Source organism: Danio rerio, chromosome 13, assembly GCF_052040795.2.
Source record: "Danio rerio strain M-AB ecotype USA chromosome 13, GRCz13ab, whole genome shotgun sequence".
NCBI lineage: Eukaryota > Metazoa > Chordata > Actinopteri > Cypriniformes > Danionidae > Danio > Danio rerio.
Window position 1 is genome coordinate 4,134,079 of NC_141033.1, and position 14,564 is coordinate 4,148,642.

Sequence of the window (14,564 nt, forward strand, 5' to 3'; positions counted from 1 at the left end):
TATTGTCCAGTTTTGGTGAGCCTGTGTGAATTGTAGCCTCAGTTTCCTGTTTTTAGCTGACAGGAGTGGCACCCGGTGTGTTCTGCTGTAGCACATCTGCCTCAAGGTTGGACGTGTTGTGCGTTCAGGGAGGCTCTTCTGCAGACCTCGGTTGTAACGAGTGCTTATTTAAGTTACTGTTGCCTTTCTATCAGCTGGAACCAGTCTGGCCATTCTCCTCTCACCTCTGGCATCAACAATGCATTTGCTGACCTCTGAGGATACTCGAGCCCAGGGCTCCCTCCAGTTTAGTCAAGAGAGAGGGGAGTCTGAGCTCAAATAGGTCTCAAGAGTTCCCCTAGATTATGCTAGGAAAGAGGGAAAGTAGTCAAGGTGGATGTGGGATTCTGCAACATGAAAATAACCAACCCAGACTCATTCTGAAAAGGTAGTCCCGTGGACGTTTCTGGAGTCCACGAAATACGTCCCTGGAGGAATGTATTTGTGCAATTTTGTTGTTGCAATAGGGCGCTGTGTACGCTTTTTTGCATCTCGAACGTCTCTCGCGAGCGAAGTTCGCACTCTCGCTGTTCTCGAGTAAACCCACCGGAGGCCACTGTCGAGTGACTGTCTGTCTGACTGACTGAATGATTGACTAGGCAACCGGCCGACCCACCCTCCCCCTCCTTCCCTAAACCCAACCAGTTTTACCTATTGACCCGCCCGGCCTCTTGCTTCCCTAAACCCAAGCAACGATTTACAAAAAAACTTCCAGAATAACAAAAGCCCTCGTCTGATTTTTACCACGTTTTCGGATTTCACCACATTCTCACCCTGTTTTTAACTCGTTCACTTTATTTTTTGGATTCTGTTTTTGTCTTACCTGCTTTCTGGAACCGTTCCTCCCCGGACTCGAACCCGGTCGTCATCGTCATCGTCATCGTGGTCACCTCCTCTCTGCGTCTCAACTCCTCCGATGTACACCACGAGCTAACTGGACAAACTGAATGTTACACTGCTCGGAAGTGAACTTTCACAAAAATCATTGTGCATTTACCGCCCCACATCAAGAAGGTCGCTGGTTTGAGTCTTGACTAGTTCAGTTGGCATTTTCCGTGGAGTTTGCATGTTCTCCCTGTGTTGGTGTGGGTTTCCTATAGGTGCTCTGGTTTCCCCCACAGTCCAAACACATGCTAACTAATTTGGCCGTAGTGAATGAGTATGTGTGTGAATGAGCTTGTATGGGTGTTTCCCAGTACTGGGTTGCAGTTGGAAGAGCATTCGCTGTGTAAAACATATGCTGGAGTAGTTGGCAGTTCATTCCACTGTGGCGACCTCTACAATAGAGACTAAGCCGAAGGAAAACGAATGAATGAATATAAACATTACACTAAATGCATGTTTATCTTCACAGTTTTATTTTCCTCAGAAGAAACGTCTCCGACTCCATCAGCCAGTAACTGCACGTGTGAAATTGGCCACGGAAAATGTGCCGAAAATGGCGACTGCAGGTGAGTGGGTCCATGAGGGTGAAATATTGTGGGATGTGTCATGTTGTTAAAGTATATCTGACCTGTACAAGCCTGTTCCAGCACACCACTACATCTCTTACTCCAGATAAGACTGTAAACAGATTAACAGCACAATGCTCATGGTATGTGTGGTTACCTGTTGCCGGCAGGTGTGATCCGGGATGGGGCGGGCCGATGTGTGACGACTGTGTTCGGATGCCCGGATGTGTCCACGGCACCTGTCATCAGCCCTGGCAGTGCTCCTGCATGGACGGGTGGGCAGGAAGATTCTGCGACAAAGGTGATTATTATTATCAGAATCAGAAAGAGCTTTATTGCCAGGTATGTTCGCACATAAGTGGAATTTGTTTTCGTGACAGAGCTTCTACAGTGCAACAGAATTACAGAGACAGAACAAAAAAACAGATAGTAAATATATAAAAAAGCAGTAAGTAGTGAATGCAAATATACATATAGACAAGTGTATATAGAGTTATATTCTTATATACAATGTTAAATGTGCAGCTGTTGTTAAATAAAAGTGTAAAGCAAGTAGAGATGTTTGTTCCACAATTATTATTATCAAGTGTTTATGAGATGGATTGCCTGAGGGAAGAAACTGTTACTGTGTCTGGCTGTTCTGGTGCGCTGTGCTCTCTAGCGTCAATCAGAAGGTAACAGTTCAAAGAGGCAGTGTGCTGGGTGTGAGGGGTCCGAAGTGATTTTTCCAGCCCTTCTGCTCGCTCTGAATAAGTATAGTTCTTGCATAGTGTGGGGGGGGGGGGGGGGGGGGGGTTGTACCAGTGATTCGCTCAGCAGTTCAAACTATTCGACGTAATCTTCGGAGGTCGGATTTGGTAGCTGAGCAAAACCAGACAGTTATTGATGTGCAGATGACTGATTCAATGATGGAGGAGCAGCTCCATTGGGAGGTTGAACTTCCTCAGCTGATGAAGAAAGTCTAGCCTCTGTTGAGCTTTTTTTTTTTGTAATTCAGTTTTTTATTTCTGAAAGTGAGAATATACAATTTTTACAATCAGATAACAAAAGACTTTTAACAGATATAACCCCATATATATTCCCCATCCCCCCACCCCATTATACGCACATCAGGAAACACAGAATAACTATAGTTTAGACCAAGCTGTTAGATCATTTCCATTAAGTTGTCAGCCGTAGTATCAGATGAGGGTTAAGTGTCCAAGATTTCTTTGACGTTGCATATGTAGATCTTCCATGCCGTATGAATGTCCACTTTGGCATGGTTGATCCGTGCTGATGACAGTTTCAGATACAGTTTTTCCAATAATGAATGTAACCAGTGCTTAACAGAGAGATCACGAGGAGGTTTCCACATTTTTACCAACATTTTCTTTGTAGCAGTTGAAGCAGCTAACCAAAATTTACGGACCTTTTCATTTAAGGGAAATTGAGAGTTATCATTCAATATGTTGAGCTTTTTTGGACTATGGAGTCAATGTGAGTGTCCCACTTCAGGTCCTGAGAGATGGTGGAGCCCAGGAACCTGAATGACTCCACTGCTGCCACAATGCTGTCCATGATGCTCAGTGGGGGGAGAGCAGGGGGGGGGTTCTCCTGAAGTCCACTATCATCTCCACTGTTTTGAGCATGTTGAGCTCCAGGTTGTTGTGATTGCACCAGACAGCCAACTCCTTTACCTCCTGTCTATAAGCAGACTCATCACCGTCCTGAATGAGGCCGATAAGTGGGGTCCTTTGAAGTGCAGTCATATTAGTAGTAGTAGTATTGTTTTAGGACTATAAGTGGCTAAAAGCAAGTCTCTGATGTCCCTAGAGTGTGTATGTGGAGTTTCAGCTCAAAATACCACACAAATAATGTTTATAAGTGCCAATTTAGGATTTGATCTAAACCAGGGGTGTTAAACTCAATTCCTGGAGGGCCGCAGCCCTGCACAGTTTAGTTCCAACCTTGCTCAACACACTTACCTGTAGGTTTCAAACCAGCCTGAAAGATACAATTAGTTTGATCAGGTGTGTTTAATTAGGGTTGGAACTAAACTGTGCAGAGCTGCGGCCCTCAAGGAATTGAGTTTGACACCTGTGATCTAAACTGTTCTGTTTTGGTGACTGTCGCTTTAAATGCAAATGAGATCTTTTTAAATGAGGGCGGAGCTACAAATGCAGATTCAAAACAGGACTATCAGTGAAATCCTAATGTCAGACGGCTGCTTCTCACTCAGGGCTGTCTGTGCTGATGAGGGAGAGATCATGACTAATGCACTGGGTTGTGGCTGGAAGGGCATTTGCTGCGTAAAACGTAGGCTGGAATAGTTGGCGGTTCATTCCGTTGTGGTGATACCTAATAAAAAAAAGGGACAAGGCTGAAGGAAATGAATGAATGTTGATGTACTTGAAACGGAGTATTAAGTAGGGGGCGGGGCTTTCTTTTGCGCATCATTGCCTGATAGCAAACTAACAGTAAGAGGGTGGGTTTAAGAATATTGAGCCTAAGCCTGTCAAAGTGACGTCAGAGAAGGACTGCCGCTCCAAACATGGAAGCAAATGCTCAGATTTGATTGAAGATTACCAAATCAAAGTGGATTAACATGCAAGGATTAATTGCTCACCTAAAGATTAATCAAAATAAACATTGTGGATTTTGACTTCATGTTAAAAGACCGTGACTCTTTCCGCAGATGTTTACGTGTGCTCCAGACAGCAGCCGTGTCATAACGGGGCCACTTGTGAACTGAGTGACTCTGGAGATTATAGCTGCTTGTGTCCTGAAGGCTTCCACGGCCGGGACTGTGAACTCAAAGCTGGACCCTGCCAAAAGACCAAGTGAGTGTTTTATTTATTTACAGAACTGTATGGTGAATGCATGTTCATGTGTTCATTTAAATTAGAGATGCACAGATAAGTTTTTTTTTTTTTCGCTGATTCCAAATTCAGCAAAAAACATTTGGCCGATTTTGATACCGGTCAATATATTGGTCAATTTAATATAATGTGGAAACACTTTATAATAAAGTTCCTCAAAGAGATAAAGCAATGTAAAATCATGGCTGCTCGCCCCAAAATGTAAACAATTAGACACCAAAACATTGTTCTGAAACATTTATTGATTTTTAATTAAAGGCAAAGCTGACAGAAATAAAGAGATAAAGATGGCTGAATGGAGCATAACTCATTCACAAGATTAAGCGTATAAATATGATTATGAATGTACACTCACCGGCCACTTTATTAGGTACACCTGTCCAACTGCTGGTTAATGCAAATTTCTAATCAGCCAATTACATGGCAGCAACTCAATGCATTTAGGCATGTAGATAGACATGGCTAAGACGATCTGCTGCAGTTCAAACCGAGCATCAGAATGGAGAAGAAAGGGGATTTTGAACGAGCTAGTCTGAGTATTTCAGAAACTGCTGATCTACTGGGATTTTCACGCACAACCATCTCTAGGGTTTACAGAGGATGAAAAAAGAGAAAATATCAAGTGAGCGGCCGTTTTGTGGGCGCAAATGCCTTGTTGATGCCAGAGGTTAGAGGAGAATGGCCAGACTGGTTCCAGCTGATAGAAAGACAACAGTAACTCAAATAACTACTCATTACAATCAAGGTCTACAGAAAAGCATCCCTGAACGCACAACATGTCCAACCTTGAAGCAGATGGGCTACAGCAGCAGAAGACCACACCGGGTGCCACTCCTGTCAGCTAAGAACAGGAAACTGAGGCTACAATTCACACAGGCTCACCAAAACTGGACAATAGAAGATTGGAGAAACGTTGCCTGCTCTGATGAGTCTTGATTTCTGCTGAAACATTCAGATATTAGGGTCGGAATTTGGCATCAACAACAAGAAAGTAAGGATCCATCCTGCCTTGTATCAACGGTTCAGGCTGGTGTTGTAATGGTGTGGGGGATATTTCCACACTTTTGGTCCATTTGTTCCAATTGAGCACCGTATCAACACCACAGCCTACCTAGGAATTTTTGCTGACCATGTCCATCCCTTTATGACCACATTGTACCCATCATATGATGGCTGCTTACAGCAGGATAACGCACCATGTCATAAAGCGTGAATCATCTCAGACTAGTTACTTGAACATGACAATGAGTTCACTGTACTTAAATGGCCTCCACAGTCACCAGAGCTCAATCCAATAGAGCACCTTAGAGATGTGGTGGAACGGGAGATCTGCATGATGGATGTGCAGCCGACAAATCGGCAGCAACTGTATGATGCTATCATGTCAATATGGAGCAGAACATCTGAGGAATATTTCCAGTACCTTGTTGAATCTATGCCACGAAGGATCAAGGCAGTTCTGAAGGCAAAAGGGGGCTCCAACACGGTATTAGTAAAGTGTACCTAATAAAGTGGCCAATGAGAGTATATGGATGTCAATGTATATACTAAGAGGCAAAATTGAAAGTTCTAGATGAAACTGTGTTATTAGTTTCAGTGATTGTTATCCGGGATTATTATGAGTGACCAATCAGTATCAAGTATCTCAGAGAGCCGTTTAATGCTATAAAATAACCACCCCCTGTTAATGACCCTTGCTCAGCTTAACTAAACATCTTGAACTTCAAATAACCTGAATATTTGCTGAAAGCACAGGCTGACTTAAATTGTTAAGATGATACATTTTTTGCACCTACTCATGCAATGCCTGAAGCTGCTTTGCCGTATGTTTCAGTTGTCAGCATTTTGTTTTTACAGAGTCTCTTTTATGTAAGATCGGTGAATAATGGATTACTCATGACCACTTTGAATAAACGTTTTAAGCTGTGATCCTTAATCTATAAGCCTACAAGCTCAGACACACTGGCACAAGCAGCACACGCACAACAGCCAGGTCAATTTGCAGCCTCCAGAGTGCAATCATGTACTGAATAGGCTCATTACTGGCCTGTTCATGCAGACACGCCGCAGCTCGGCCACACTGTTCCTCCCATGACCACCTAAACAAACCAACGCAGCGTTTTCCCCAGAGATGTTGCAGGACTGGATACATACAGTATATGCAGTTAAAGTCAGCATTATTCACCCTCCTGTGAAATTTTCTTTTCTTCTATGAGTATTTCCCAAACGATGTTTAACAGATTCAGGAATTTTCAGTTCTTCTATAATGTTTTTTCTTCAGGAGAAAATCTTATTTGTATTATTTCGGCTAGAATAAAAGCAGCTTTTATGTTTTTTAAAGACATTTTAAGGTCAATTTTATTAGCCCCCTTAAGCAATATTTGTTTCAGTTATCTACAGAACAAACCACTGTTATACAATGCTTTGCCTAATTAGCATAACTTGCCTAATTAACCTAGTTATGCCTTTAAATGTCACTTTAAGCTGAATACTAGTATATTAAAAAATATCCAGTAAAATATTATCTACTGTGATCGCGGCAAAGATAAAAGACATGACATCAGATTGACATTGTAACCCAACGTCATGGGACGTTACTTTTCTTTGGAAATGAAAATCAGGTTGACGTCAGAACTCGACGTTAATGTCCAATGTCGGACAGACGTTGCATTTTGGTCACTTTTCAGCACAACCTAAAAACAACCAAATATCAACATCATTTCATGTCGTTATCGTCTTTAGACACTGGTGACCTAAACCCTTTTGGATGGATGGATGGATGGATGGATGAATGGATGGATGGATGGATGGACGAATGGGTGAAGATAGATAGATAGATAGATAGATAGATAGATTATTGGATGGATGGATGGATGGATGATGGATGGATAGATAGATAGATAGATAGATAGATAGATAGATAGATAGATAGATAGATAGATAGATAGATAGATAGATAGATTATTGGATGGATGGATAGATAGATAATTGGATGGATGGATAGATGAATGGGTGAAGATAGACAGATAGATAGATGGATTGATGGATGGATGGATAGATGAATGGGTGAAGATAGATAGATGGACGGATGAATGGATGGATGGATGGATGGATAGATAGATAGATAGATAGATAGATTATTGGATGGATGGATAGATAGATAATTGGATGGATGGATAGATGAATGGGTGAAGATAGATAGATAGATAGATGGATTGATGGATGGATGGATAGATGAATGGGTGAAGATAGATAGATGGATGGATGAATGGATGGATGGATGAATAGATTATTGGATGGATGGATGGATGGATGGATAGATAGATAGATAGATAGATAGATAGATAGATAGATAGATAGATAGATAGATAGATAGTGTGAAACAGCATATTGTAACGTCTGCAATTATATAAAATAAATACAACATATATGAACACATACAGACCCTTACACACTCCGATATTTTACCAATTACAGAAAAACTACACACAGCTTACATATAGTCCTTATTTGGGTTAAAAAAAACAACACAAAATATAGCCCACAGTCAGTGCAGACCTCTCACCTGTGCCTTTAATCTTCAGCAGCACATGTAGCCTCTGTTAGAGAGTAATTGCGTCATTTTGAGTTTATAATAGTCCAAAAGGTGATGATAATAGTTAAACATGGCAGTTTGTTCATGATTTAGGTTGCAGATTCATTTGCTCCTTTGTTTTTTCGTGCTTCATTCTCGCATATCTTCATTTCTGAAAGGATCAGATGTCATAAGCTCCTCAATAATCACAGGCACATTATTAATATGAGCTCAAGAAGTTCATTTTTTTTAGAATATAAACGCGCGGCAAGCACAAGCCAAAAAGTGAAACCGCTCATGCTTTAGATGGCCTTGTAAACAACTAGTACAGGGCACAGGGTAGATTCTGCTCTTCCTCTAGGCTTTGTGGCTGTTCATCAAGACGACGACATATCGTTTGAGCTTAGGTCGACCATGGCTTGTTATTATATGTATATATTATTAGGATATAACGTCTCGGCTGTGTATTTAAAAATGGGACTTCCTTTGTTTTCATTCTCCTGCTTGTCCGTGAGCTAGTGACGTATCTCTGTAAACGAATAGTGTTCAGCTGTGCATCTTGCTCTGCCTTTTGATACCATTTTGTTGTGCTAGGTACCCTTCTATGAAGGTTACCCAATAAGTGGTACGATACAGTTCACTTTTTAGCACCTTTCGACAACGGAAATGGCCATAAAAGCGCACTGGACCGTACGACTCAGTGGAAACACACTATTAGGACACGTCTAAAACATGTAAGACAAGTCTGCTTCACCTGTGCAACACCCAGGCCCGGATTGGCTAATCGGGAGGACCGGGAGAATTCCCGGTGGGCCGGTCCATTTTTTTGCCACGAGGGCCGCTGCCCCTAGCTCCAGAATCTGTTGCTCTCAGCAGTCACACTTTTTAAATTAATTTATTTATTTACTTGACCACAGTCTTCTTATTCATTATTTTACCACAGCTCTGCTCTTTTCATATATAACCAGCCTGCAGGTTAATGATGATATAACTCAGATGAGTCACATCTTAATATACAACTGTTGTGGCCCAGTGGTTAGCATGTTAGATTACGATGCCGCCGATCCGGGCTTGATCCTCGTCTGAGTATGTAATCTTTTTCATTTTTATTGTTACGATATACAATACTGTAAGGGTTGTTGAACATTTGAAGTTCTACAGCAGCTGTTCTCTTAAAAAAGAGACGTGATAGTGTAATTAGAAACTGATTTGGAAATGACCTTATTTTAATATAGTCAGTCGTGAACTGAGGTGGGCTGGTCTGAGGCTTGAAACTCCAGGGCTGAAAAGGAGTCCCACTCCGGCCCTGGCAACAGCTTATACAGATCTTCTCCACAGTGGAGTTAAAAGAGGCTATCCGTGATCTATTCGATGTAGCACGAGTACCAGTGATCTAAATCTAACGTAATATTAACGTCTAATGACGTTGTGTGTCTGCTGAGTCATTATAAAATCTATTATATTTGGAAATGTGTTGAAATAAAACTGCTGAACAGAAATATGGAGGGCTAATACATCTGACTTCACCTGTATTCTCAAATCCTCTTCATGATTTCAGATCTCCCTGCAAGAACGGCGGTCTGTGTGAGGATCTGGGTGGTTACGCTCCAGAACTGTCCTGTCGATGCCTTGCCGGATTCACCGGTGCCCGCTGCGAGACCAACATGGATGACTGCCTGATGCGCCCCTGTGCCAACGGTGCCACCTGTTTGGACGGCGTGAATCGTTTTTCCTGCCTGTGCCCTGCCGGATTCACAGGCCGTTTCTGCACCATCAACCTGGACGACTGCGCCAGCCAACCCTGCCTAAACGGAGGACGCTGCATAGATCGAGTCTCCAACTTCCAGTGCGTCTGCCCTCTAGGATTCACCGGGAGAACTTGCGAGTTGGTATCTCCAACCAAATCTCCGCTTAAAGCTGAACACAACCCAAACATTACGTTGAAGCCCTCCCATTGGACGACTCCAAGCGGAGACGAGGGACGCCTGTTTAAGATCACTTTTAGGACTCCAGCCGGTGGAGAAGGGCTGTCGGAGTTTCAGCTCATCGTTCTGCTGGTTTTGGGTGGGATGACGCTGGCTGTAGTGGGATTAACAGCTGCTCTGGTGCTTCGCGGGTATTTCCAGGACCGATCGGCTAGCTGTCAGTGCAGACCGGCTCACCGGACGCAGAGGAAACACTCGCAACAGGAGTGCAAGATCAGTTTCCTCCAATCTCCGGAGAAGAAGAGGCTGAACACTGATGTTATTTAGCCGGAGATACAGTTGATATCAGAATTATTAGCCCCCCTGTATATTTTGTTTCCCAAGTTTTGTTTAACGGAGACTTTTTTTTCAACACATTTCTAAACATAATAGTTTAATAACTCATTTCTAATAACTGGTTTCTTTTATCTTTGCCATGATGACAGCACACAATATTGACTAGGTATTTTTCAACATACTAGTATTCAGATTAAAGTGACATTTAAAGACATAACTAGGTGAATTAGGCAGGTTTTAGTAATTAGGCAAGTCATTGTATAACGATGGTTTGTTCTGTAGATAACTGTTAACAAAAATTGCTTAAGGAGGTTAATAATTTTGACCTTAAATTTTTTTTTTTATTAAAAACTGCTTTTATTCTGGCCGAAATAAAACAAATAAGACTTTCTCTAGAATAAATAATATTATAGGAAATACTGGGGGAAATTCCTTGCTCTGTTAAACATCATTCAGGAAATATTTGAAAAAGAAAAGGAGGGCTAATCATCCTGACTTCAACTGTACCACGCATCTGCTCCCGGTGAAGTTAAAGACCGCTCATGAAGACAGTACGAATGAATCTAAGAGTCGGTCGATGCATGAAAGCGCTCATAATTCAGAGCGATTACTCAGAAATTAACAAACACTTTTATTATTATTATTATTATTTTAATAATCACAGATGCCAGGCGTGTGCTGCAGAGGGAACATTAGGGTATTTAGTTAACATGCAATCAGTATTGCTTAAACTGGGGGATGGATGGATTGATGGAAGGATGGATGTATAGAGTTGAAGTCAGCATTATTAGCCCCCTGTTTATTTTTTTCCCATTTTCTGTTTGACGGAGAGAATTTTTTAGCACATTTCTAATCATAACAGCTTTAATAACTCATTTCTAATAACTGATTTATTTTATCTTTGCCATGATGACAATAAATAATATTTGACTAGATATTTTTCAAGACACTTCTACACAGCTTGAAGTGACATTTAAAGGCTTAACTAGGTTAATTAGGTTAACTAGGCAGGTTAGGGTAATTAGGCAAGTTATTGTATAACGAAGGTGTGTTCTGTGGACTTTAGGGGGAAAAAATTGCTTAAAAAGGTTAATAATATTGATCTTAAAATGTTTTTTAAAAAATAAAAAAACTGCTTTTATTCTAGCCGAAATAAGGCAAATAAGACTTTCTCCAGAAGAAAAAATATTATCAGACATACTGTGAAAATAAATTTCCTGAATCTGTCAAACATCATTTGGAAAATATTTTAAAAAAATAAAATAAAATTCAAAGGGGGGCTAATAATTCTGACTTCAACTATATATATATATATATATATATATATATATATATATATATATATATATATATATATATATATATATCAATCACAGTATGAATGGATTGCAGTATCATGATGACTCTGAAATGCACATGTTCTGGGAACTGTTTGTTGATGTACTCAAAGAGTATAGTATTAGCATAACACTAATGGGCTCCATGTAAAATAAAGCGAAGCACTGAAACACTGAATAGTTCAAACTTCCACGATGTAAGAAAGTAGTTCTCTATTTATATCTAGTCAAGCCACACTACTACATAGAATCTTTTTTATTTGATTTCTGTACATGTTTTGCCAAGTGTTCAAACTGTACGATATTTCAATGTGAGAATTTGCCAATGCAGTATGCTGGTTGTTTATTGAACACTTTTAAATGAAAATTTAATGTTCGCTTTAACATTGTTGTGATGAGATGTTTAGGTTGTTATATCAATTTAATGGGAACGATTATTTTTGTGACAAATAAGAATACTGTTGGTAATGTATTATTAAATGTAAATATAACTTATTTATGTAATTTATTGTTGAAATGTATAGCTGTTTTTTATTGTTATGTGTATTTTTATACAGAACTGTGTGTATTAAAGTTTTTAACTGTGTAACCATACAAGTTTGCACAAATTTCTCTCACTGAAAATAGAATTGGATTACCACATAATGTATGAGTTTTTAGAAAGAAACGAGCAGATTGTTTTATTTACAAATGTTTGAGAAATTAACAATTTGAAAACATTTTATGATGTTTAAACTTGTAAACCAAATGAACACAGCCTTAATTTATAATGCACATTATGAAAACAGCAGTAAAAAAAAGATAACAAGTGACCTCTGGTGGACAATTTAGTGTAATGATAGCCCTGTGTTTCCCAGCCCTGGGCACACCAGCAGCTCACATTTTAGTCTCTTCCAGCGTTATGTAGAAAAACCATCTTAATCCAAAAAGTCACTTAACTCACCAAATTAGGTGAAAATCTTAGTTATGGGCGTGTGAGTACTAAATTTAGGACACGTAGAAATGAAAAACTGAAGAAATACATACATTTAAAAAAAGCTCTAGATCCGGTTTCCTCAACATTCCAAGGTCATGTGGTAGAGGCAAACCAATAAGCTAAATTGGCGGTTGTGTATGTGTGTGAATGAATGTGTATGGGTGTTTCCCAGTGTTGGCTTGCAGCTGGAATGGCATCTGCTGTATAAAACATTTGCTAGGTAAGTTGGTGGTTCATTCCGCTGTGGCGACCCCTGCTAAATACAGGGTTCCTGCTGGTTTCACAGAGTTAAATTTAAGACTTCAAGACATTTTTAAGACCATTATGAATGGGATTTTAGACTCATAAAGGGCTAAAGGCTACGGCATTTTTCAAATGGCCTCGATAAAAAAGATTTTTATTTGACCTATCAAAAAATATATTATAATTTAATACATTTAATAATACAATAATACTTTAATAAAAAACAATTTAAATATTTTACATTTAATTTTTTTAGCAATATATTTTAAATATTGTGTAAAAACAAGCAGGCTCTAGTTATATCCATACACTTATTTTACAACATAAACTTTCTTTAAAATAAAAGAAAAATGAACAAATGTTTTATAATAAACTAAATATATGCACAGCAATCTGTCCAGGTCAGTGTCCTCAGCAGTAAATGCATGGAGAACCTTTAAACAAATGTTATTGTAAGGGAAATAATTAAACCATTATGATAAATAAAGTTACATTTAAATTTAAAGTTAAATTTCCTTTTCAAATAAAAAGTTTAAAGTTTTATTGAGATGATTGTCGGTGATTGGGTTTTGGCCAGATTTGGAAGCAATACATGAATAAAGCAAAATGAAGATGTGTTTAAAAAAAGATTAAAGACCTACAACACAATATTTACATTTTATAAATATAATATAATATAAAATACAATAACTTGTAACGGTGGAAGATATTTTTTTGTATTTAAAGGGCACCTATTATGCAAAATCTACTTTTGGAAGCTGTTTGTACAGAAATGCGTATAGGTATATCCTCTACCTGACAAAAGATCCCAGTTGTAAGAGCAACACATAATAACTTGATTTCTAGTTGATCATTTGGAAAAGTGGCAGAAGGTGGATTATTCTGCTGGATCATCTGTTGAACTGCATCCCGATCACCACAAATACTGCAGAAGACCAACTGGAACCCTTATGGACCCAAAATTCTCACAGAAATCTGTCAAGTTTGGAAAAACCATGGTTTGGGGTTACATTTAGTATGGGGGCGTGCGAGAGATCTGCAGAGTGGATGATCAACATCAACAGCCTGAGTTATCAAGACATTTGTGCTGCCCATTACATTACAAACCACAGGAGAAGGACAATTCTCCAGCAGGATAGCGCTCCTCAGTTCAGCCTCCACATTAAATCTCCTGAAAGCGAAGAAGGTCAAGGCGCTCCAGGAATGGCCAGCCCAGCTACCAGAGGTGAACATTATTGAGCATGTCTGGGGTAAGATGGAGGAGGAGGCATTGAAGATGAATCCAAAGAATCTTGATGAGCTCTGGGAGTCCTGCAAGAACGCCTTCTTTGCCATTCAATTCAATTCAGCTTTATTTGTATAGCGCTTTTACAATGTAGATTGTGTCCAAGCAGCTTCACATAAATGGTCATAGTAACTGGAACAGTGTGGTTCAGGTTTTAGTGCTTAAGTTCAGTTCAGTTCAGTTTAGCTCAGTTCAGTGTGATTTAATCATTACTGAGAGTTCAAACACTGAAGAGCCAATTCATCGATGCGTAGCTCTACCAATCCTAAACCATGCGAGGCAGTGGCGACAGCGGAGAGGGAAAAAAACTTCACCTGATGGGAGTGAAGAAAAAAAACCTTGAGGGAACCAGACTCAGTTGGGCACGACCATTTTAATTTCTCCGCTGGCCAAAAGTCTTGTGCAGAGCTTCATTCGCCATGGTTTAGGCAGGAAGATGGCCTCAGCGAAGACTCGTCTGTCCCTGGAGCGTCGCTGGACGTTCCAGATGACTTTATTAATCAGTGATTTGAATCATGTCAGAGATGTGTGGATGCA

At 40.0% G+C, this 14,564-nt stretch overlaps 1 protein-coding gene across 4 annotated transcripts in view; it reads left to right on the forward strand.

Moving 5' to 3' along the window:
* Window positions 1-11,427, forward strand: part of dlk2 (delta-like 2 homolog (Drosophila)) — a 43,093-nt gene extending 31,666 nt beyond the window's left edge. Inside the window, exons 3-6 of one of the 4 annotated variants that reach the window (XM_087278965.1) lie at window positions 1,394-1,490; window positions 1,661-1,791; window positions 4,168-4,312; window positions 9,484-11,286. In XM_087278965.1, the coding sequence (XP_087135091.1) occupies window positions 1,394-1,490; window positions 1,661-1,791; window positions 4,168-4,312; window positions 9,484-10,177 (1,067 nt within the window). In that variant the 3' untranslated portion in view covers window positions 10,178-11,286. Of the gene's footprint in view, window positions 1-1,393; window positions 1,491-1,660; window positions 1,792-4,167; window positions 4,313-9,483 lie in introns of all 4 variants that reach the window. The other 3 variants (XM_087278967.1, XM_087278964.1, XM_087278966.1) reach the window with 3 other exon arrangements.
* The last annotated feature ends 3,137 nt before the right edge of the window (window positions 11,428-14,564 follow it).